Here is a 25,305-nt window from a genome sequence, read left to right as displayed (position 1 = left end):
ATATATATATATATATATATATATACATACATATATACACACACACACACACACAGTGCCTTACGAATAGATTCGGCCCCCTTGAACTTTTCAACCGTTTGCCACATTTAAGGCTTCAATCAAAGATATAAAATTTTAATATTGTTGTGAAGAATCAAATATAAGTGGGACAGAATCTTGAAGTGGAATGAAATTTATTGGATGTGTCAAACTTTTGGAACAAATAAAAAACTGAAAAGTGGGGCGTGCAATAGGGCAAGACAGTGGCGCAACTGGTAGAGCTGCTGCCTCTCAGCGAGCAGGTCCTTGGTTCAAACCCCGGTCCAGGGGCCTTTCTGGGTGGAGTTTGCATGTTCTCTCCGTGCATGCGTGGGTTTTCTCCGGGTGCTCCGGTTTCCTCCCACAGACCAAAAACATGCATGTTAGGCTGATTGGTAACTCTAAAATTGTTCCTAGGTGCGAGTGAGAGAGTGAATGGTTGTTTGTCTCGTTTGTCTCTATGTGGCCCTGTGATGGACTTGTGACCCGTCCAGGGTGTACCCCGCCCCTTGCACAGTGATTGCTGGACATGGGCACCGACGACCCCCCTGACCCAAAATGGAAGAAGTGGGTAAAGATAATGGATGGATGGATGGATGGATGGATGGGGCATGCAATATTATTCGGCCCCCTTGCGTTAATACTTTGTAGCGCCGCCTTTTGCTGCAGTTCCAGCTGCAAGTCTCTTGGGGTTTGTCTCCATCAGTTTTGCACATGGAGACACTGAAATTCTTGCCCAGTCTTCTTGCAAAACAGCTGGAGCTCAGTGAGGTTGGATGGAGAGCGTTTGTGAACAGCAGTCTTCAGCTCTTTCCACAGATTCTCGATTGGATTCAGGTCTGGACTTTTACTTGGCCGTTCCAACACCTGGATATGTTTATTTGTGAACCATTCCATTGTAGATTTGGCTTTATGTTTTGGATCATTGTCTTGTTGGAAGATAAATCTCCGTTCCAATCTCAGGTCTCTTGCAGACTCAAACAGGTTTTCTTCCAGAATGGTCCTGTATTTGGCCCCATCCATCTTCCCATCAATTCTGGCCATCTTCCCTGTCCCTGCTGACGAAAAGCAGGCCCAAACCATGATGTTGCCACCGCCATGTTTGACAGTGGGGATGGTGTGTTCAGTGTGATGAGCTGTGTTGCTTTTACACCAAACATATCGTTTTGCATTGTGGCCAAACAGTTCGATTTTGGTTTCATCTGACCAGAGCACCTTCTTCCACATGTTTGGTGTGTCTCCCAGGTGCTTGTGGCAAACTTTAAACAACACTTTTTATGGATATCTTTGAGAAATGGCTTTCTTCTAGCCACTCTTCCATAAAGGCCAGATTTGTGCAGTGTACGACTGATTGTTGTCCTATGGACAGACTCTCCCACCTCAGCTGTAGATCTCTGCAGTTCATCCAGAGTGATCATGGACCTCTTGGCTGCATCTCTGATCAGTCTTCTCCTTGTTCGAGATGAAAGTTTAGAGGGACGGCCGGGTCTTGGTAGATTTGCAGTGGTCTGATACTCCTTCCATTTCAATATGATTGCTTGCACAGTGCTCCTTGAGATGTTTAAAGCTTGGGAAATCTTTTTGTATCCAAATCTGGCTTTAAACTTCTCCACAACAGTATCTCGGGCCTGCCTGCTGTGTTCCTTGGTCTTCATGATGCTCTCTGCGCTTTGAACAGAACCCTGAGACTATCACAGAGCAGGTGCATTTATACAGAGACTTGATTACACACAAGTGGATTCTATTTATCATCATCAGTCATTTGGGACAACATTGGATCATTCATCGATCCTAACTGAACTTCTGGAGTGAGTTTGCTGCACTGAAAGTAAAGGGGCCGAATAATATTGCATGCCCCACTTTTCAGTTTTTTATTTGTTTTAATAAGTTTGACACATCCAATAAATTTCATTCCACTTCAAGATTGTGTCCCACTTGTTGCTGATTCTTCATAAATTTTTTTATATCTTTATGTTTGAAGCCTGAAATGTGGCAAAAGGTTGAAAAGTTCAAGGGGGCTAAATACTTTCGCAAGGCACTGTGTATTTACACACACAGACACACACACACATACATACAATATATGCATACTAAAATAAACTACCGTATTTTTTTGGCCTACAAATGGTATATGAACTGTACTTATATAGCGCTTTTCTATCTGATCAAGATACTCAAACCGCTTTACACAACAATCTGTATCCTCATTTATCCATTCATACAGTACTATTTCTGCACAAAGAATAATCAGTGCTTTTTATCACTGTCATACACCAATGGGACACACATCGGAGGCAATGAGGGGTTCAGTGTCTTGCCCAGGGACACTTCGGAATGTGACTGCTGGTGGAATCGAACTCCCAACTCTCGCATTGGAGGATGACTGCTCTAACCACTCAGCCACAGCCGCCCTATAAGTCGCGTTTTGTTGCATAATTTGCATGCCCTGCGACTTATATGCCGAAGTGACGTATTTATGATTTTTTTCCCTCATATTTATAAACTAAATTTTTGGCTGAGATATGACCGTTTTCATTCATTCCGACTGAAAATGTTGAGCACTACCAATTTCAGCCGCTAGATGGCAATCGAGTAGTATGGCATGCTGTTGTGTCATGTAACAGGTAAAAGAGACTATTAATGACACAATCAGCTTGCCAGAGCCTGCCACCTTTGTTCTGCTTGCTTGGGAGCAACCATCAAATCAGCTTCATTTCGCTTCACCTCCCCAGTGAAAATGCAGCTAATTTGACCATTGAAGTGCATTTATTAAGAAAAAGTTCAACTGAGACACACCTTTTCTGTAATGTCGAGCAAACAAATAATTGTTTTAGGTGCTTATCTTGTTAAATTTCGAAGAAATGTGCAGTGTTCCTTCTTCCTGATTTCCTCCCTGTCTGCGCACTCCTGGAGCACCGAGGCAGCGAATACTTTTGAAATGCAGCTGATTTGACCATTAAAGTCCTCAATAAAGTAAAACTTCAACTGAGACACACCTTTACTATAAAACTGAGCAAACAAATAATTGTTTTAGGTGTTTATCTTGTTAAATTCTTGTTAAAGTCCTCCCGTGCATGCTCCCGCTGCCGCCATTTGGCAGCCAATCGATTTTTGGCACAACAGCGGCCCACATTTTCGGGTGGTCAGCGGTGACGCATAATAGATGCGACGTGTACGGCCACTTTATTAGACACATATGGACTGGTGCGACTTATAGGGCGGTGCAAACTAAGTGTACGGCAGAAAATACAGTACTTACTACTTGTACTACTACCCCTACTTCGTAGTTTTTCACTTATCGCCGTGGGGCTTGAGGGTACGGATCCCCACGATAAATGAGGGACTACTGTACTTGTATAAGGTCAAATAAAATATAAAATAAAGTGTGTGTGTGTGTGTACCATCTATATTGTTTTCCTTCAGTTTATGAGTGAGAAGGGGCCAGAAGTAATGAGGCCTTATAGGAAAGTTCTGCTCCTTTAGTACCTCCATCAGCTCAAAAGATATACCTGCAAAAAATAAATAAAACATTTAGTTATTCAGCAAAATGACAGAATTATTTTATTAAACAAACAAAAAAAAATAGCTCTAATAATAGTGTGTTACCAGTTTTATTGGCCTCCAGAGCGGCGGACAGAGTGAAGGTGAGTGGTGATTTGTGCAAATTCAACTCCAGAAGCTCATTGCAGTAGCGGACAATCTTCGTCAGAGGCTGTGGTTCAAAAAATTATATCGGATCATCAAAAAGAAAACTCAACATTTCCTGTCAGAAAGTTGGGATGTATGCCACCTTCTAAAAATCATTTCGAATAAACTTTGGAAATAATTTTGTGATCTTATCTAAAGACTTCTTTGACAAAACAAGATGAGCATTTTTTTTTATGTACCGTGCCAGCGTTGATGCAGTGTTTGAGGAAGAAGTTTCCCGTGTTTTGGGGGGAGTCGTTTGAATTTGGAGTGGGGAAAAGCTTAAGGATAATAAAAGCTACATCTTCCTGTCCTTGGGTGATGAGGTTCAGACACAAGTTCATGGCATCTAGAAAGACAACAAAAGGCATTATCTGAGCATGAATATATGTTTGCTGACTGATATCAGTCTTGTTGCTGAGCGCACAGCAACTGTTGTGGAAAAATATAATATATATATGCATGTGTGTATACAAGTACTTGGAATAAAACCCCTTTCATGCCTCAGCCGTTCTATCATCTCTGGTATGTGCTGCTGCTGTCCGGCCTTGGCCAGAGTGCAAATGACCTCCATGATGTCCCGATCCATCAGAATGCAGTCTTCGCGCTCTGCTTCCTCTAGAGTCTGAAAAGGTCGGAGGATAAAATGAAGCACAGGAGTAATTCAAAGGTCATCCATTCACTGAATACAAACAGAAAACGCAGACGTTCTGACGACGCTAACCTTTTTCATATTGTTCAGATCGCCCTTCTCAGCATACGCATTCAGCAGCGACAAATACGTCTCAATACTTGGTTCAATTCCAGCTCCCCGCATCACAGGCAGAATATGTTCAGCACTTTCAATGTTGCTAAACAGTGACAGAGAAATAACATTTTATTCCCACTGTTCTACTATCAATGCATTAATAGTATTAAATGTTAGATTAAAAGATTGAGAGCTGTGACACTCACCCTGCACGGGCATGACCCGTCACCAGAGCGCTGAAAACAGCTTCAGTGATGGGTAAATCTTTGCTTTTCATATAACCCAGGATGGTGCTGTGAGTACATGGAGAAAAACATTTAAAATAAAAAAGAATACATTAATCACAAGGCATATACAAATAAATGAACCAATCAAACTAAACAGTAACAATTTAAACTGAGAAATTGCATTTCCTGCGCAAATGCAGTGTGAATGCTTATTGCAGAATAACTTGTAGAAAAACAGCTGAAATTAGCTTAAAAAAATGCTGAAATGTACAAACTGAATTCCAAAAAAGTTGGGACACTAAACAAATTGTGAATAAAAACTGAATGCAATGATGTGGAGGTGCCAACATCTAATATTTTATTCAGAATAGAACAAAAATCACAGATCAAAAGTTTAAACTGAGAGAATGTATCATTTTAAGGGAAAAATCTGTTGTTTCCAAATTTCATGGTGTCAACAAATCCCCCAAAAATTGGGACAAGTCCATTTTTACCACTGTGTGGCATCCCCCCATTCTTCTTACAACACTCAACAGACGTCTGGGGACAGAGGAGACCAGTTTCTCAAGTTTAGAAATAGGAATGCTCTCCCATTCATGTCTAATACAGGCCTCTAACTGTTCAATCGTCTTGGGCCTTCTTTGTCGCACCTTTCTCTTTATGATGCGCCAAATGTTCTCTATAGGTGAAAGATCTGGACTGCAGGCTGGCCATTTCAGTACCCGGATCCTTCTCCTACGTAGCCATGATGTTGTGATTGCTGCAGAATGTGGTCTGGCATTATCGTGTTGAAAAATGCAGGGTCTTCCCTGAAAGAGATGACGTCTAGATGGGAGCATATGTTGTTCTAGAACCTGAACATAGTTCTCTGCATTAATGGTGCCTTTCCAGACATGCAAGCTGCCCATGCCACAAGCGCTCATGCAACCCCATACCATCAGTGATGCAGGCTTCTGAACGGAGCATTGATAACAACTTGGGCTATCCTTGTCCTCTCTGGTCCGGATGACATGGCATCCCAGTGTTCCATAAAGAACTTCAAATCGTGACTCATCTGACCACAGAACAGTCGTCCATTTTGCCACACTCCATTTTAAATGACCCCTGGCCCAGTGCAAACGTCTGACCTTGTGGAGCTTGCTTAGAAATGGCTTCCTCTTTGCACTGTAGAGTTTCAGCTGGCAACGGCGGATGGGACGGTGGATTGTGTTCACTGACAATGCTTTCTGGAAGTATTCCTGAGCCCATTCTGTTATTTCCTTGACAGTGGCATTCCTGTTTGAGGTGCAGTGACGTTTAAGGGCCCAGAGATCATGAGCATCCAGTAGAGTTTTACGGGCTTGACCCTTACGTACAGTGATTGTTCCAGATTCTCTGAATCTTTTGATGATGTTATGCACGGTTGATGATGATAACTTAAAAGTCTTTGCTATTTTACGCTGGGTAACACCATTCTAGTATTGCTGCACTATCTTTCTGCACAACAATGGTGGAATTGGTGATCCTCTTACCATCTAGGCTTCTGAGAGACACTGACACTCTGAGAAGCTCTTTTTATACCCAATCATGTTGTCAATTGACCTAATTAGTGTTAATTGGTCTTCCAGCTATTCATTATATGCTCAATTTCCTTTTTCCAGCCACTTATTGCTACTTGTCCCAACTTTTTTGGGATTTGTTGACAAGGTGAACTTTTGAATCAACATATTTTTCCTTTAAAATGTTACATTTACTCAGATTAAACTTTTGATCTGTCATCTATGTTATAATACAAATAAAATATTGACATTTGCCATCTCCCCATTATTGCATTCAGTTTTTATTCACAATTTGTTTAGTGTGCCAACTTTTTTGGAATCCGGTTTGTAGCTGAAATGGAAGAACAAGCCTAAGTTAGCAGAAGAAAGCAAAAAGAACACATATTTGCTAAATTAGGTTTGAATAAGCAGAAATGAGAACAAAAATTAGGAAATGCAATTCAAATTCAAATATACTTTATTAATCCCAGAGGGAAATAAAATGTCATCATCCTGGTTTCATTAAAGAGTTGTTATAGTTGCTGATGGCTTAAAATAAGCTTTAAAAAAAATCTAAAAAATAAGCTTAAAAAGGCTGAAATTAGCAACAACAATAAAATAGCTGAAAGTAGCTGAAAAGGCAGCAAGAAGCTTAACTACTAGAAGAAAGCGGAAAGAAATTAAATGAGCTCATAAAATGTGGAACTGGCTGAAAAAAGCTCAAATTAACATAAAAGCAACTAAATAGTAGCTGAAAGAGTACATAAAACTGAAGCTAGCAGAAAAATCTGAAAGGTGCACAACAAGCTGAAATTAGCATAAAAAAGTTAGAAGCACAAAAATGTTGTAGTTAGCAGAAATAATCTAAAAGGATCACAAAACAGCTGAAAAAAATAGCTAACACTAGCTGGAAAAAAAATGAAAATAAACTTAAAATTTGCACAAAAAAGCTGAAAGAAGCTCAACCAGAACAAAATGTAAAAGGAGCAGTAAAAGGTTGTAAACAGATCTAAAGATTTAAAGGATGGAAAATGAGCTCAGTTCATTTTCTATGAGAAAAAAGTGGCAGAAAAGGCTAAAATGTTTCAAAAAGCCAAAGTTGCACCAATACCAAAAGTCATAGCATCCTTCTCCTGAACGAGCTGAACGTTTCGATATATGATTTGTTGAAATAGCACAAAAATTGTGGAACGAAAAAGATGTTGAAAAACGTAAGGAAGAAAAATGGATCACAATAGTGTGAATACTTCATAAACATTCACACCATTACCACCTTAAAGAATGACATTAGATTTATGTGAAGCACATTTATTGGCATCATTAGAATTCATTATCAGAGTCAGAGTTTCTTTATTGTCATTCGCACCTCATGTGGTATATGTGGTGGAGCGAAATTATGTACACAGGGTCCCAGTTACATCCAACAATAAAATGTATAAGAAAAACAGTAATAACATCTAAGATATGAACTAAGAAAAACATCAACTAAATATACACTGTATATGTATGTATATGTATATGTATGTACACTGTATATGTATCATGAATTATGATGTAGTACTAGAGAAATGATTTATAACCTAACAAAATGGCTAGGTTGATAATGTCCTAAGAAACAGAACACTACAGTAGGATCTCAAGCGTTAATGCAGTTCTTCAGTTATTCACATATTCTTATTATGTGAGGACTGACCATGCGAAACCACCCAACTTACCAAAAAAATACCAAAAAACTATTTGAACTTTCACAAAAATACTACTGTTAATTTTTGAAGAAAAAGAAACAAGCCATCTACATTTTATGAATAGCATTTATTTATTTTTCAACACCACAACGTACTATGAATAACAATAAAGCTAAGATGGATAAAACAGAAAGTGGACTCACCTGGCTCCTTCAATATCTCCATTTTGACAGTAAGCATCTATCAATCTCTGGTAGGTTACCTGCGCATGAAACATTACAAAATTATTTAGAGATGAAAACAACAATACTGAATTACCAGATTGCTATAGAGAATTAGAAAATAAATGTTTAATTTGGCGAATATTAAAAAAAATATTCCACTTGCTTAATTATTTACAAAAAGCCGAGTACAAAGACAAAACTTTTCAAAACATATGTACATTTTATTCTTGGAGTTTTCGTCCTTAATGGGACCAAACAAACAGTCACGTAAATATGTTTTTTGTTTGCCACTGCTGCACCCTGCACCGTAGTACTCACTCTGTTGGGTTGGATGTTTGCTGCTTCCATTTTGGCCATGAAGTCAGTGGGGGAGAACTTGAAGTCATTCTGCAGGTAAACCTTCAGCAAGGCGTTGTAGTGACTAACATCATACTGTGCACCTGGGGAAAACAATGTTCAGTCAGTGTGATGTACAAAAAAAACAAAAAACATTCTAAATGAACAAAATGGTTACAAAAAAAGGCAGCACGGTGGCGCAACTGGTAGAGCTGCTGCCTCTCAGCGAGCAGGTCCTTGGTTCAAACCCCGGTCCAGGGGCCTTTCTGGGTGGAGTTTGCATGTTCTCTCCGTGCATGCGTGGGTTTTCTCCAGGTACTCCGGTTTCCTCCCACAGACCAAAAACATGCATGTTAGGCTGATTGGTAACTCTAAATTGTCCCTAGGTGTGAGTGAGAGAGTGAATGGTTGTTTGTCTCGTTTGGCTCTATGTGTTGGACTTGCGACCCGTCCAGGGTGTACCCCGCCCCTCGCACAGTGATTGCTGGACATGGGCACCGGCGACCCCCGTGACCCAAAATGGAATAAGCGGGTAAAGATAATGGATGGATGGTTACAAAAAAAAGTATAAATTCTGGAAGGTGGTGCATGCAGCTTCTAATTCCATCCACAAAGAATCTATTAGGTGTAACTCTCCGACGAGTTTAAGGCCCAAAAGTGAAACCAACAATTCCTCAAACACAACTGCAACAAAGAAAATACACAGCTTACTGACTGATTAAAACATAAGTTGCCTCGAGAGATGAAAAATTCTGAATGGACTTTCAAAAATCGATGTTGTTAACATTAATTTGTGCTAATACTTTAAAGCGTTTGTCCTTGAAGAGTTGCCACAGCTGCTGCATTTGCAACATTCTGCTTTGTGTTTTCACATCTTTTTCTTTTTTTACTGAACCCTGGAGAATATCTCTGTAATAGTCAAAGTTATCATAACATGACTGAATTTTTTTGTTATTTATTATTTCTGGGTCAAACTCAATACTATTGTTGCTTTTCCACTGCAGTTTTGTAGCAAATCGACGTTTATTCCAGTTGTAAGTCAGCAGGCTGTAATAAGTAGGGAGTTTTGACAATATGTTATTTTACACTCTTATCTGCATTAGAAGTACAGTAGTCCCTCATTTATCGCGGGGGATCCATACCCTGAAGATCCGTGATAAGTAAAAAACCACGAAGTAGGAACAGTGGTACAAGCAGTAGTAGTTTATATAGTAGTAGTATATATATATATATATATATATATATATATATATATAACCCTGGTCAGTCTGTAGTCCTGGTACTCCTTGACCTTACTGCTGCATTTGATACTGTGAACCACAGTATCCTTTTATCCCGGCTAGAACACTGGGTTGGGATTACTGGTGCAGCGTTAGAATGGTTCCATTCATACCTGAGCAACAGGAGTTTCTGTGTTATATTTGCCAACACTATCTACATCAGTGCCTCTTTCCTGCGGGGTCCCGCAAGGCTCCATTATTGGACCCCTTCTGTTTTCTTTGTATCTACTCCCCTTAGGGTCTATCCTGAGGAAACATGGTCTTTCCTTTCATTGTTATGCTGATGACTAAGATTTATCTGCTGTTAACACCTAACAGTTCCTCCTCCATTCGCCCTTTGTTAAAATGTCTTGATGACATCAAGACTTGGATGGCTGCAAACTTTTTGAGTTTTAATGATCAGAAGACTTAGGTCATTCTGTTTAACCCTAGCTCTGCCACTGTCACTGATCCTGCAAACCTGGACTCCCTTCAGCCATATCTAAAACAGTCCGTTACCAATCTCGGGATAGTTTTAGACTCGGACTTTAAGTTTAATAAGCAGATAAATTCTGTTCTTCAAAAAAGCTTCTTTCAGCTAAGGCAGTTAGCTAAGCTCAAGTCTGTCCTGTCCAAATCCGACCTTGAAAAATTAGTCCATGCATTTATTACAACCCGGCTGGACTACTGTAATTCGCTTTATGCTGGGGTCAGTCAGGTCTCTCTCTCTCGCGTCTCCAGCTTGTCCAAAATGCTGCAGCTCGGCTACTAACAGGAACTCGCAGGTTTGAGCACATTACTCCAGTTCTGTCCTCTCTTCACTGGCTTCCTGTGCGTGTCAGAGTTGATTTTAAGATTCTTCTGCTGACATTTAAGTGTGTTAATGGCCTTGCACCCTCATACCTCTCCAACCTCCTTCATCCTTATACTCCTTCTCGGGCCTTGAGATCATCAGACCAGCTGCTTTTGGCCGTACCAAACACCAGGCTGAAGCTCAGAGGAGATAGGGCGTTTTCAGTCATGGGCCCTAAACTCTGGAATAATCTGCCCATCAACATTCGACAGGCCACCTCAGTCTCTATTTTTAAATCTCTCCTCAAAACACATCTGTACTCATTGGCATTTAACACAGTGTGATCTCATTTGGTATTTCGTTGTTGATGATTGTGTTCATCCATTTTGCTTTTACTCCCTGACATTTAACGCAGGGTGATTTGATTGAGTATTTCATTGTTTCTCATTATATTTCATGTTTTTATGCTTTTATTCATGTTGCTGTATATGTTGTTATTAATATTTGATGCTGTGACATTTTTGGTAAGCACTTTGATAACAGTTACCGTTTTAAATGTGCTATATAAATAAATGTGACTTGACTATATATATATATATATATATATATATATATATATATATATATATATAAATATAGATATATATATATATATATATATTATATTAAATATATATATATATATATATATATATATATATATATATATATATATATGCACAGTATGTCATGATTTCAGATTTGAACCAGGGTAACCACCTTGCTAAGAGGCAGCAGCTCTACCAGTTGCGCCACCGTGCTGCCTAAAATAATTTGAAATAAAAATTCCATGCCATTCGCGTGGCTCATCCATCAATCAGCCAATTGTGTATCATGTCCAATCTCATTTTGAAAAACCACGATAGAGCGAATCCATGAAAAACGAACCGCAAAGTAGCGAGGGACTACTGTATATAATTTAAGCTTATCAGCTGCCTCCTTGTATTTATTCACAAAACTAATAACCACAAATAATCAAACCGCATCGAAAATTGTTTTATAAGTCAAAGTTTATTTGTCATGCGCACCACATGTGGCACATATGGGGGAACGAAATTGTGTACACAGGTCCTAGAAGTACAAAACATTGCATTAATAAATATATATATATATATATAAAACTTATAAAAAAATTATAATAAACACTGCATGTCTTGGAACTATAATCATAAGGAATTATGAGGTGTCTAAAGATTCCTGCCACTAAGCTCCACAGGTAATACTGATTTCTTAAGTTGTCACTTTTCTTACTGATGTGAGCAGTTGTATCTGCATTAACCTTAACTGGAGGAACAAGCCTCTGCTTCCTCCTTCACATCCAAGCAAAACAGATTTTTTTTTTTTTTTTACTTTAAACCGTTCATATAAAAAAAGTTAAATCTGGTCATTCCAAAAAAAAAAAAAATAAAATTGTAGAAACGTTTCGTCTTTCATCCGAAAGACTTCCTCACTCTGAGGTGCTGTTTTCAGCTCAGTTTTATACCTCAGACTGAGGAAGTCTTTTGAATGAAAGACGAAACGTTTCTACAATTTTTTTTTTTTTTTTAATGTCCAGAGGACCAGATTTAACTTTTTTAGATTTTTCTACCTGGATTATTGAGCATGCATCAGGATATTTAAACAGTTCAGTTCCCAACGCTGGTACAATATTTGAAATGTGAAATAACATCATGTTCTTACTGACAAAATCCTTTGTTAATCTTCATTACTGGTGAAAACAAGACAATTCTTACAATTTGAGTGTTGTGTTTGTTTTTACTAGTGTTGTTTCTTACCCAGCTCCTGCAGTTTATCCCAAATCCGGTTGGCCAGCTCATTCCTTTGCTCCTGCGGGACTTCAGGTAGCAGGGACCCACAACTACGCAGCAGCAACAAGGCCTGGTTCCCACTGGGATAACCTTCATGTAGACAGGGAGTCCAGATAATTATTAACAGAGAAAGAAAAAAAAAAAAGCCAAAAACTTTACTATTTGGTGCCCTCGTGAATTAAAAACATCAAATTTAGTATGAGATTCAGACTGCCAGCTCAGAGTTAAACCCACCTCTTCATCTTTAAAATGTATGTAGAATGATAATGATATTTTTATGTACATGTGGCCAAAGTCAATTTTGCCAAACTAATTCTTGTGATCATTTGGACTTTGGCAGCAACCGGACAAACATATCACCAGTTACGTGCATAATCTGTCCACCTCTTCAGAAGACATTAATCCTAAAATCTGTGTCATTAATCCTAAAATCTGTGTCCCTGTTTCGCCTACCTGTCCTGCATATATCATGGAAGATGTGGAGCAGCAAGGTCTTGGTGATGCGACCCGACCTCCTCACAGAGTTATCCAGTTTATTCAGGGCCCAGTCAAACTGCTGTGCCTGCTTGTACTTCAGTGCAGAGCTGGTTTCATCCTTTTGTTCTGAGGCCACAACATAGCTACGAACACATCCAGCTGCATGCGGCCACACATATCTGTAGAGAACAGGTGGAAGATTTGAAAATCTCTGCAATTTTCTTTAGCATATACAAACAAAAGATCCACCCTATTTGAAAAAAGATCATTCTACCCCACATTGAATCGAAGACAATATTCCAACTGCTGCTTCATTATTTTACACTTTAGGATTCATGTAAATAATTATGGACAGGGGATATTTTTAAAATAGCTTGTTAATGAGCAAATATGATAATTAAATAACATTTTATGTCATTTTTTAAATTTGTAATAGCTGTCAGCTCAGGATTTGTGATTTTTCAACATTTTTTGTATGTGTATCATCTATGATTAAAAAATAACCACTAAATATGCATCATTCACTACCAAAAGTCTGCAGCCTAATTTATATTAAATTAGCAAAATCAGCAGAGTCATGTTTTGTTGCCAACAATTACAAGTTGTTTATTTTATTATTTTTTTATTTAACCGTTATTTATACAGGTGCAATAGTCTCATTGAGTCACGAGGACTCATTTTCAAGAGAGACCTGTTTTAGACAAACATATAGAGTACAATACGCAACAATGTACAACAATAAAAGCAGTTAAAAACCACAGTGTTAAAAAAACAGTAACAATAATAAAATTTACATTTTAACATTGACTTGTATACTTCAGACAGTCTGGGCACATGGTGGATAATTGAGTCGAAAAAATAATCCAGTGGTGTAGTCTATGTGATATGTGGGTACACGGACTATGGCGCATGCCCATTAGAAAAGCTCAGGAATTTCAGTATACCCACTTAAAAGTGCCCGATGATATGTGACATAGCATTGGACATGTGTCATTGTCAACAGATTTGGAACGTTTTATAGACACATTGAGTATGTTCAACCTGTTTTTTGTACAATTAATACTTCTGTACTTACTACTTAATACTTGAACATGTTTTGCACCGGTACGGTTTTATAAATTCTGTAACATGTTTTTAATACAACGTACGGATCCACTTTTTTTTTTTACTTCTGATCCGATACCAATATTTGATGTTTAGTCTCGCCCGATACCGATCCGATGCAGAAAGACAGCGCTGAATTAATGTAGTGAACTAAGCTACAACAAAAATGGCTAAATCATTTAATCTGGACCCGTTTCTGAAACAGGTCCAGATGACATGATTTAGCCCTTTTTGTTGTCTACCTGGATGTTTGAGCTTACAAACCCAGCGCTGAATTAAATTAAAACATTCGTTTTGTTAAACGCAGACATGAATGTACTGAATTACAAATTTATTGAAAATGCACCATAACAGCATACTTAAACACACCAAGAGCTTCACAAGCTTGGTCTAACATGTTAAAACAACACAATTTGTTCAGTAAGTTCGCTAGCGCACGACGTCACTCAGAGCACAAAGCATAGAATTAGAGTGAATAGATCTGCCCAGTCATGGATCGGTCACATTGTCACGATACCCGATCCAGAAGGTTTTTTTCCAATATCGGTACCGATACTGATATTGATATCGGCTCAGTGCATCTCTAAAACTGTTGTAGAAAGTTTGTTGTACATTTATTCAAATATAAGCATCAGTGACATTTTGAAACGTTTAATATGCTTAAAAATCAAATTAAATTCACGATTACCGGTGTACTTCGGATTCTAAGCACAGTATACCTAGGTCTGTCGCGATAAACAATAAATCGCACGATAAATGAAAATTATTTACCTCATTTTCATTAATCGGCTTTATCATTTCTTCGTGTCTCTCTTTTTCTACTGAAGACACTGGATGACAAAAAGCTCAACTCTGGTGTTCTTCACTGACCCCTCCCTTTCTCTTTTCTCTTTAAAATCTGCTTTAACCATCCAAAATTGTGTTTTTGGATCGTTAAAAGCAGCTAAGCTGAGAAGCTAAGCTACGAGCTAAGCTAGCTGGCCGACCTCGGGAAAAGGGTTGGCCTGCTAGCTTAGCTCGTAGCTTAGCTTCTCAGCTTTACTGTCGAAGCTCCAAGATTCACGGTTGAAACCCATGCCTTTGTGTAAAAAGTTGTTTTTCTCTGCAAAACGAAGCTGAGAACTTGTTCACTGATTTTTTATTAAAAGCTTTATGTGAAAAATGCTATGCTAAAGAGCTCAAACCACACCGAGCATCCGCCATTTGAGAACCGAAAGAAGGAGAGCGCCCATGTCACGTCAAGGGACCTCCCTCCCATTTTTCTTAAAGAGTCACGCTGCTCCAACACATATTGAACATTATTATTGATATTGTTTATCTTATTTCTTTATATATTGTATTGTTTATTAACATTTAGGAACTTTTGTGTGAAATCTTTTTATCTGTTGCTGCTGTTACACTTGAATTTCCCATCCGTGGGACAAGAAAGGTTGACTTTTTTATAATTGTTTATTGTTGTTGCTGTTGTCCATTGTTGTCATCTTTCTTTGTTGAAATCAGGTCTCTCTTGTAAATGAGTCCTCGAGGCTCAATGGGATTTACCTGTCTAAATAAAGGTTGATTGATTGATTCTATTCTATTCTATGCTCGCTCCCTCACTATCCATTCTTCAGTTCAAACAGTTTTATACTGCCAGCCGGTGGTCAAAAAACAGTACTGCACTCAAAACAAATTAACCAACATTTCTTCTTAAATTTGACAATATTACTAATTATTGTCATTTTCAAACAATATTATAGTTAATTGCAATAATTTCTGATACAATTAATCGCCCAGTAAAATGTGTTATCGTGACAGGCCTAAGTATACCCACTATAAAAATGTAGACTACACCACTAAAATAATCCCAGATGTAAACAGAGAGAACAGTTGAACCATCAAACTAGTTGGCCCACTATGTGAGTGTTCTACTTATGGGACAGAGTTTGTTGTGGCTCCTTGGACTGATGGAAGCCTTTTGGATGAAAGATGAAACGTTTCACCACAACGAAACGGTCCAGAGGACCCGACTTAACTTTGTTGGATTTTTTTACCTGGTTTATTGAGCATGAACTTTGATCTGATGAGTTTGAGTTACATTAACCCCCAATCAATTACCAGTAATGACGTTTGAAGCATAAAAATTCAAACCAAAAATGTTGGGGGGGGGGGGGTATTTTAGCTATTATGGCATTAATGAAATAAATGTGTATAAAATATTGAAACAGCATGTTGTGATTCTATTAGAATAAGCACATAATCAGTTTCTGTAAAACATTTTTTCTACATGTATTATTAACCTCTAACCAGGCAAATCCTATTGAGATCACAGATCTCTTTTTTTACAAGAGGCCTGGACTTGAAGGGAGCCTAACATGCTGGTTTTTGAACTGTAGGGGGAAACCAGAGTACACGGTGTAATCTCATGCAAACACAAAGAGAACATGCAATTTCCACACAGAAAGACTTTAAGACCAATCTGGGAATTGAACCCAGAACCTTCTTAAGGTGATGTAACAGTGCTAACCACTAAGCCGTTGTGTTGTCCATAGTTTTAATGCAGCACACAAAGAACTTTTTACAGCACAAGTGTATTTTCCCAGGGCAGCACGGTGGCGCAACTGGTAGAGCTGCTGCCTCTCAGCGAGCAGGTCCTTGGTTCAAACCTCGGTCCAGGGGCCTTTCTGGGTGGAATTTGCATGTTCTCTCCGTGCATGCGTGGGTTTTCTCCAGGTGCTCCGGTTTCCTCACACAGACCAAAAACATGCATGTTAGGCTGACTGGTAACTCTAAATTGTCTCTAGGTGTGAGTGAGAGTGAATTGTTGTTTGTCTCGTTTGTCTCTATGTGGCCCTGTGATGGACTTGCAACCCGTCCAGGGTGTACCCCGCCCCTCGCACAGTGATTGCTGGACATGGGCGCCAGCGACCCCCCCCCCCCTTGACCCAAAATGGAATAAGCGGGTAAAGATAATGGATGGATGGATGTATTTTCCCAAGTGCTAAGAAATTTCTCAAATCATGTTTTCCTACAATTCGACCCTAGGAAAAGAAACCACGAGGCAAGTTGGTGACAAGTATTCTTAACTAATTTGTTATAATGCAGTACATAAGCATTATAGTTGAACTAGTTTGTCTGGCTACATGATGTCTTAAATGTCAGGCTGCTTATTAACCGCACTACTTCTTTGGCAGATGTGTGTCATTTGTACTGAGCGGTGACCTTGAAGGATCACAGTCCCATTGAAGTATCCTACAGTAGCCTGCTATACATTACACTAGCATTAACTGAGGCCAACGTTTATTTTGTGTTGCTAATAAAACAGCTACCGGTATTTTTATATTAAATTCATATTTAACAAATTGGCCAAACGTATGAATTGCAACGTTGACCAGTTAGTTTAAAGCTAAAGCTCATATGCTATAAATAAAACATTTTTGTGTAAACAAATGATGTAAAACACGGCTGTTATTATATCATAGTATATGTAATAAAATAGATATTAATTATGTGATGCGAGCTAAATCAGTTACAGACACTGTGTGCTAGTCAAAATGGCGCCTCTTTCTTTTTAAAGTCACTTAGTAGCTAGCTGTTTATAATAAAATTATTCTAATATATTTCAATGTTGGATTTTTAGAACTGCAGGTTACATTTAAGTGAATACACATGTACTTTTATGTTGCCATTGAACTTCAATGACATCCCTGCTTCACGCGTTGGGTCATAGCTAGCAGGTAGCTAGCACATGCAGTTACATACCGGGACACGCTATCAGAAGCATGGTTGATCTGTCGCAAGCAAATGCCTGTCCTTCTGCCACCGACAACACCGCTGTACAGCCGACCGAGGAGCGGCCCGCTTCTTTTGGTCCCTGGGATGTGAAGCAAACCCGAAGGTGAAAACTTAAGTAAACGGGCAGATCTCAAGAGCGCAGCCATGCTTTTTTTTGTCACAGCTTTGAAACTTCCGCACCACGTGACTACTTTTGGGGGTTCAGGTATCGCGAGATTATCCATTCATTCATTCATTTCGTCATCTCTTTCACATCAGGTTTAATTCATATTTAACAGTATAAAAACAGTGATGGGAATGGTCTCTGAATGAGAGGTGACCACTAATCTATAACAAATTAATAATTCACTTCCTAAAATGATTAAAAAAAAACAGGAATTGTCTGGTTAATTAAGTTTTAATTTACACATGTAAATATATATTTGCTTTGACTCATATGCTGCAAAGAAAAGCTTTGCAGTGGTGAAGGCTGCACAGAAGTGTTGGAGTCAGCCTCCCCACCATCACAATAATTTACACCTCTAGATGCAGGAAGAGGGACACCTGCATCATGAAGGACCGCACTCACCCAGCACACACATTTTGCCCCGCTCCCCTCAGGAACGTTAAGGAGCATTAAAGTGTAGAACCACTAGACTGAGGAACAGCTTCTACCCCGAGGCTGATAGACTCATGAATCTCTAACTAGGATAATCACTGTGAAAAAATTACATCACGTTGCTGTTGAACTGTTTCATGTTGATGTGTTCATGCGTGCTCATCTGCTCATGTCTGTGCTGCTGTTTGGCGTAATGTTTTTATGCTATTAGTGCTTAGTGTATATTTAGTTGATGTTTTTCTTAGTTCATATCTTAGATCTTATTACTGTTTTTCTTTTTACATTTTATTGTTGGATGTAACTGGGACCCTGTGCACATAATTTCATTCCACCACATGGGGTGTGAATGACAAAGAACCTTGAATCCTTGAATATGTGAAATTTTTTGCACCATTTACAAATATTGAACTTTTAGTTTTCTCAAAATACAACACAGCATACCAATTATTTTTATTTGTAGTAACACGTTTATTAAAATTTTTAAAATAATTCTTGAACAAGACACAAACATTAAAAGAAAACTGATGGAGCTTTAAAAATATAAAATTCATGACAGAACTTTTTGTGTAATTTAGTACACCATCAGCTTAAAGACACCAGCATATTTAGGATTTTTATAATCCAAGTTCTTCAATCAGTTTAGGATTGCCTTCTCCTTTCTCTTTCTTTAAACTTGCTTTAACTACAGTCTTGACTTTCTCCATGCTGTTCCTGGCCCTCTCTCTTTTGCTGTGTTCATCCCACAATTCAATAGCAAGACTACGAATCTGCTGTGTGTTATCCAACACCCAGGCTTGAAAGAATTCACACTTCTTGCTCGCCAGGAAGTACTTCCGCCTCATCGTCCCTTCACCTCCCTCTTTAGATAGGTTTGTTCTGGCCGTAGAAAGAGCACTGCGCAGTTGACTCAAAGCTGCCAAGCAGTATCCTGTAGCATCCTGCCTTTTTCTGCCGGTCATTATATGGGCCACAGCTTCCACTGCCCTGGCTGGAGCAAGAGGATCCTCTCTGTCGAGGTAACCTCTATGGCTAACGAGAGATTCTCCACAGTCTAAGGCTTCTTGAACCGAGTTAAACACCTTGTTTGAGTTCAGCGCCTCAGACAGAGCAAGTGTCATGTCACAGAACTCAAATATCAGTGAATCAGTGTCTCCATTAAACAGGTTCAAGGAAAATGCATAGCCATAAAGGGCATTGACCAAGCCATAGCAAACCAAAGAAGACGGATTTGAACATAAGGAACTCAATTTTGGAATTTTTGTAGAAATCGGATGTATTTTTTGCATAGATGAGCTCCCTTTACTCTTCATTTCCTTCCTGGTTCGTCCTTTAATCTTGTTTACTTTCACACCCGACTTGCCCTGGCTTTGGCCCTTTTCATGTGAAATCTTGACTTGATCATCATCCCCACTCATAACTGATGTATCTCCACTCTCCAGCTTGCTCACTTTTTCCTCGAGCACTTCCACAAGTGCTCTTTCATCCTCCTCATGCTCTTCCCACCAGGGCTTCCACAGGGGAACAAACTCTCCAAGAGCTCCACCTTTCATTAGATTCACAAACCTCTCTTGCTCTTTACTGCTGAGAAGTTCCCACAGTTCCTCCTCTGAAAGTTCATCAATATCCAGTCCTGACAATCGCTCGGCCAAGTCCAGCTCTCCTTCTGCACTTTCATCATCCTCGCCAGTGGCTCCAGGCAGCGACTCCCCTCCTCCAATCTCCTCAAGTTTCCTCAAAATAGCTTCAACCTCCGTTATGTTTTCATCTCCAGACTGTTGAAGCTCTGCTAATCTGGACAGGAGCTCCAAAGCTTCCACCTTCTGTGTTGCATCTCCTCCCCCATCATCTGTGTCATCTCCCACAACGCCTGCTTCTTTTAACAAACTCTCCATCCCCACGTGTGTCATTTCTGCTTTTTGCCTGAGTCCCAGCAGAATTTCTTGCATTTTCTTTCTGCCCTCTGTCTCTGTTTTCCCCATTTCCTTCAACTCCCGCAGAACAGACTCCTTGTAAAACTCCTCTGAGCACACAGAGTGATCTGGACTTTGGTAGCAAGCCAAACCACAGTAGTGAAGGTTGCACCGGGGACAGGTGTAGTTAGAGGGTTTGCATTTACACAGCATGCACACTGCTGCACTCTTCCTGCTAATAGTCCCATCCTCTGCAGTTTTCTCCTCTTCAGTCTTTGCCGGAGAAAGAAACTCCTCTTGTCCAGATCCGGCTCCTCTAGACGGCAACATAATCCCGTCCTTTGTGGTCTCCGTTTCTGTCCACTGCTCCTCTTTTGGACTAATATCTGTCAGAAGACACCTCACAGATGGAGGAAGGCTCCGTCTAATTAATGGATTCATCATTAGCGGGAGAACAGAACCGAAGCACGAAGCGGGGAGTCCGAAATATTAACCTAAAACAGCACACAAATTGATAAAAATAGGTTAGCAAAATGCGGTGTTGAAAACATAACGCGCTAAGTGCAGTGTTTATTTTCAGTTTTTACTTACAAAATTCGCTGAAAACTATCGTTACTGTTCCAAAAAGGTTAATATCCGTAAATTTTCCACATTTTACAAAAATGTTAAATATATATTTACTCACTCTTCATTTACGTGAACGCAAACGTTTGTTCCAAGACACCACGTCGCTTATAGATGACGTAGCCAAGGTTTCCGTGTTTTTTTCGGTGTGGAGCCAAGATAAGTATCCTCGACAAAAATGTGGCCTCGGGAGCGCGCACAAAGCACGAAACCCCGTTTTAAGTGACCGCGCATTTGTGTAAAACCAAATGAACCTCAAAATACTTGCCTGTTTTACATTTCTGTGTGGATGTTAATAGTTTGTTGTGTTGCCTGTTATTTTGTTGTTGAGCTTGTGGGTCACATGGTCACAACAGTGTGTCTTCATTTGTAGTAAACCAAACTAAACATTTTAAAACAGAGCAGTTTGTGTTCATATAACAAGTTTTTATTATTATTTATTTTGTAAATGTTACACGTAGTGCAAAGTTACATCTACTGGGCATGAAAATGCACCGTCCTGATTACATCACTCGTAACTTTATTTTTGTAAACCACATTTTTAATTGCACAATATAAAACATATCTTCAAAAGCCATAAATGAAAACAATATTTAGCATTGCATCTCTTGCATCTCTCCTTGAAACTATAAGCACAGACATGCATCAGGATATAAGCACAGACAAATAATCTGTTTATATTATATTCCAGTTAATTTAATTAAATACTTTATTAATCCCAAAGGGAAATTAAATGTTGTTACTCATCATCCTGGTTTCATTATGGCTGTGGTATAGGAAGGATCTCTTGTAACGGTCTGTCGTCTGAAGAAGCCTCTGACTGAAGACACTGTTGTTGTTTGACAATCAGATGAAGAGGGTGCTCAGGATTATCTATAATGTTCTTCATGTTATCAAGAATCCTTCTTTGTACAATCATCTCCAAAAGTTCTAGAGGAGTCCCCAGAACTGAGCCAGTGAAGGTTTCAGTCCAGAATCTGTGTCCTCCCTCGCACTAAAATGAGCAAAGAAACAATAACAGGTCCAGGTTAGAAAGACTCCTCATTGTGGATGATTCCTACGATTTTTTCAAGATGTTTGCTCTTTTCATTAAGAATTGAGGGGGACAAAGATTCTAGCAGGTGAGTCAACCAGTCAGAATCTGTCCACCTTTAACTTCATAATATAAAGGAGAAAACATTAAAAAAAATCAACTGTGATTTAAATTATTATTTCTGTAATACTTGTAATGTTGACAATATTGTATGCTGAAATAATTAAACTACGACAAGTTGAGAATCACGCATCAAAACTTTTTAATACAGGCAAACATTTTTTTATTTCAAACCCTTTCATCTTCTTAATTGTTGTCCAACACGTTATGATCTTTTTAAGAGCATCTAATGCAACTTTCTGCAAATCGGAGTGAGCTTGCGTGTCTTTTTGCATGTCCTTTTGAGTGTGCAGTGTTTGCATCTCCTGTAGGGCTGTTTGCTATGAGGTGATTGTCTCCTGTGGGGGGTAAAGCATGGTAAAGGTCACGCAGGTGGGGAGTTGTCAGATGGCTGTCCACCCCTCACTGGGCCGAGGGGCTCTTGTGGGGCCTGTCAGAGCCGGTGGGGAAAGAGGGAGGAGAGAGGGTGTCTGAGGACGACGTGTGCCATGCTGCCATGGCCCCGTCCATGGCAGACAGAACCCAGGGCAGCTGCCTTCTCTCATCTCCCTTCTCGTTCCCTGGCATGTTCTGTGACATGTTAACGCCACAACACAGGCTCCACAAGCTTCTTACTGACTACCAAGCAGAGTATCTCTGATAAAGTCTGGTAAATGTTGCAGTGATGTGCAATATAACTTTTCCCTCTGACATGGGTAAATTTGAATTTTTTTTGTTGTTGTCACTGTTGATTTTGTCAGTGAACTGTAAAACTAGAAAATATATAGGTAGGTCTAGGATTATCTTTTTAGGCATGAATATCACCTGCTGGCTTTCAGGCTGGAGTTTTGATCATGTTATGTTAAAATTTACAGAACAAACCTAGAAATAAAAAAAAATAACATTATGCAAACTCTTGTGCAATTTTGTGAGATGTTGGTTCAGAGTGTATGCCGCAAATGACACTCAGCTTTTTGCAAATTTTAGGTTAATATCTGCAAAATCTCTTTTAGGCTGTGATTGCAGCAGCACACTGGAAAACAACATGAACTGTTTGATGTAAAACAGCTGTGCAAGAATGAGACTAGTGTTTAAATTTACAACTATCACACTCAATGAGCCCTCTCCCAAAAAAAGGCCTAAATTTTAAAGCTGTCCTCACAAACACACATGTGTCAGTACACACGCAAATACGCTCATGTCCCACTGACTGCCACCAGCTGATTGGTGACAGGAAACAGGCTCTGCCTTTTGGGCATGTCCAACCCTGGTATGTCTGCAGCAGGAGATGTCTGCAGCACAACAGCAGGGTGTGCACGTGAGTGTGTGTGTGAGTGGGGTGGGGGTGTCTGCAGTGTTAACAAAATATCTGAAGAACCACAGGGCCAATTTTATCCAAACTTACTAAAGATCAAAATTTAAATTAATTAAATAATCATTTTATGCTCGTTTACAACTGATTAAGTTTTGGAGTCATCCAGATTCAAGATGGCGGCCACAATCAACTGACCTAAAAGCACTAAACAGCTCTAACTCAGTCAGTTTAGTTGATACTGGCCTAAAATTTGACACGGTGGTAGCTAAGAGTGATCTTCATCACATACAGGTGCTGGTCATAAAATTAGAATATCATGAAAAAAGTGATTTATTTCAGTAATTCCATTCAAAAAGTGAAACATGTGTATTATATTCATTCATTACACACAGACTGATATATTTCAAATGTACAGCACTCAGTACTTAGTTGGGGCTCCTTTGGCCTGGATTACCAAAACAATGCGGCGTGGCATAGAGTCGATCAGTCTGTGGCACTGCTCAGGTGTTATGAGAGCCAGGTTGCTCTGATAGTGGCCTTCAGCTCTTCTGAATTGTTGGATCTGGCATATCTTCCGCTTCACAATACCCCATAGATTTTTTAATGGGGTTAAGGTCAGGCGAATTTGCTGGCCAATTAAGAACAGGGATACCATGGGCCTTAAGGTACTGGTGGCATTGTGTGCAGGAGCCAAGTCCTGTTGGGAAATGAAATCTGCATCTCCATAAAGTTGGTCAGCAGCAGGAAGCATGAAATGCTCTAAAACTTCCTGGAAGATGGCTGCGTTGACCTTGGACCTTAGAAAACACAGTGGACCAACACCATCAGATGACAAGGCACCCCAAACCATCACTGACTGTGGAAACTGGACACTGGACCTCAAGAAACGTGGATTCTGTGCCTCTTCTCTTCCTCCAGACTCTGGGGCCTTGATTTCTAAAGGAAATGCAAAATTTATTTTCATCAGAGAACATAACTTTGGACCACTCAGCAGCAGACCAGTCCTTTTTGTCTTTAGCCCAGGTGGGAGGCTTCTGACACTGTTTCTTGTTCAAGAGTGGCTTGACACAGGGAATGCAACAGCTGAAACCCATGTCTTGTATACGTTTGTGCGTGGTGGTTCTTGAAGCACTGACTCCAGCTGCAGTCCACTCTTTGTGTATCTCCCTCACATTTTGGAATGGGTTTTGTTTCACCATCATGTCCAGGGTGCAGTTATCTCTATTGCTTGTGCACTTCTTTTACCACATATTTTCCTTTCCTTCTCCTTGCTATTAATGTGCTTGGACACAGAGCTCTGTGAACAGCCAGCCTCTTTAACAATGACTGTTTGTCTCTTGCCCTCCTTGTGCAAAGTGCCAATGGTCGTCTTTTGGACAACTGTCAAGTCATCAGTCTTCCCCATGATTGTGTAGCCTATAGAACTAGACTGATAAACCATTTAAAGGTCTTTGCAAGTGTTTTGAGTTAATTAGCTGATGAGAGTGTGGCACCAGGTGTCTTCAATATTGGACCTTTTCACAATATGTTAAATTTCTGAGATACTGAATTTGGGGTTTTCATTAGTTGTCAGTTATAATTATCAACATTAAAAGAAATAAACATTTGAAATATATCAGTCTGTGTGTAATGAATGAAAATAATATACAAGTTTCACTTTTTGAATGGAATTACTGAAATAAATCAAAATGTTCATGATATTCTAATTTTATGACCAGCACCTCTACTCTGAAAGCTAACAGGCTACAGACTAAAGTTTGCCAAGAACTATTTTGAGTCAACTCTGTCAGTTTGTCAGCTAAATATCTTGTGAACCACTGGATTTTAATTAAACTTTTAAGAAACGATAATTTGATGTATCTTTACAAAAATAAACTTTTGAAGTCAGTCCCATTTAAGATGACCACCACAGCCAGCTCACCCTGGAACACACACACACACACACGCACACACACACGCACGCACACACACACACACACACACACACACACACACACACACACACACAC

At 39.4% G+C, this 25,305-nt stretch overlaps 2 protein-coding genes across 2 annotated transcripts in view; both read right to left on the bottom strand.

The window, feature by feature from the left end:
* Positions 1 to 17,892, bottom strand: part of lrpprc (leucine-rich pentatricopeptide repeat containing) — a 105,969-nt gene extending 88,077 nt beyond the window's left edge. The window contains exons 1-11 of the mRNA XM_037697487.1: positions 17,685 to 17,892; positions 12,816 to 13,018; positions 12,330 to 12,452; positions 8,446 to 8,567; positions 8,107 to 8,165; positions 4,681 to 4,767; positions 4,451 to 4,577; positions 4,207 to 4,351; positions 3,927 to 4,075; positions 3,646 to 3,751; positions 3,441 to 3,548 (exon numbers count right to left, since the gene is read on the bottom strand). Coding sequence (XP_037553415.1) covers positions 3,441 to 3,548; positions 3,646 to 3,751; positions 3,927 to 4,075; positions 4,207 to 4,351; positions 4,451 to 4,577; positions 4,681 to 4,767; positions 8,107 to 8,165; positions 8,446 to 8,567; positions 12,330 to 12,452; positions 12,816 to 13,018; positions 17,685 to 17,863 — 1,408 coding nt within the window. The 5' untranslated portion in view covers positions 17,864 to 17,892. The remainder of the gene's footprint in view (positions 1 to 3,440; positions 3,549 to 3,645; positions 3,752 to 3,926; positions 4,076 to 4,206; positions 4,352 to 4,450; positions 4,578 to 4,680; positions 4,768 to 8,106; positions 8,166 to 8,445; positions 8,568 to 12,329; positions 12,453 to 12,815; positions 13,019 to 17,684) is intronic.
* A 1,037-nt stretch (positions 17,893 to 18,929) lies between these two features.
* znhit2 (zinc finger, HIT-type containing 2) lies at positions 18,930 to 20,688 on the bottom strand. The gene has a single exon (XM_037697477.1). It carries the CDS (start codon positions 20,667 to 20,669, stop codon positions 18,930 to 18,932), a length of 1,740 nt encoding a protein of 579 aa, XP_037553405.1. The 5' UTR covers positions 20,670 to 20,688.
* Between the last annotated feature and the right edge of the window lie 4,617 nt (positions 20,689 to 25,305).

This window comes from Nematolebias whitei, chromosome 1, assembly GCF_014905685.2.
Source record: "Nematolebias whitei isolate Nwh7 chromosome 1, NemWhi1, whole genome shotgun sequence".
Lineage (NCBI taxonomy): Eukaryota > Metazoa > Chordata > Actinopteri > Cyprinodontiformes > Rivulidae > Nematolebias > Nematolebias whitei.
This window is presented reverse-complemented; position numbering and strand designations above follow the sequence as displayed.

Coding starts and splice junctions, on each gene's coding strand:
- znhit2 (XM_037697477.1), bottom strand. CDS start 20,669: ATGATGAATCCATTAATTAGACGGAGCCTTCCTCCATCTGTGAGGTGT.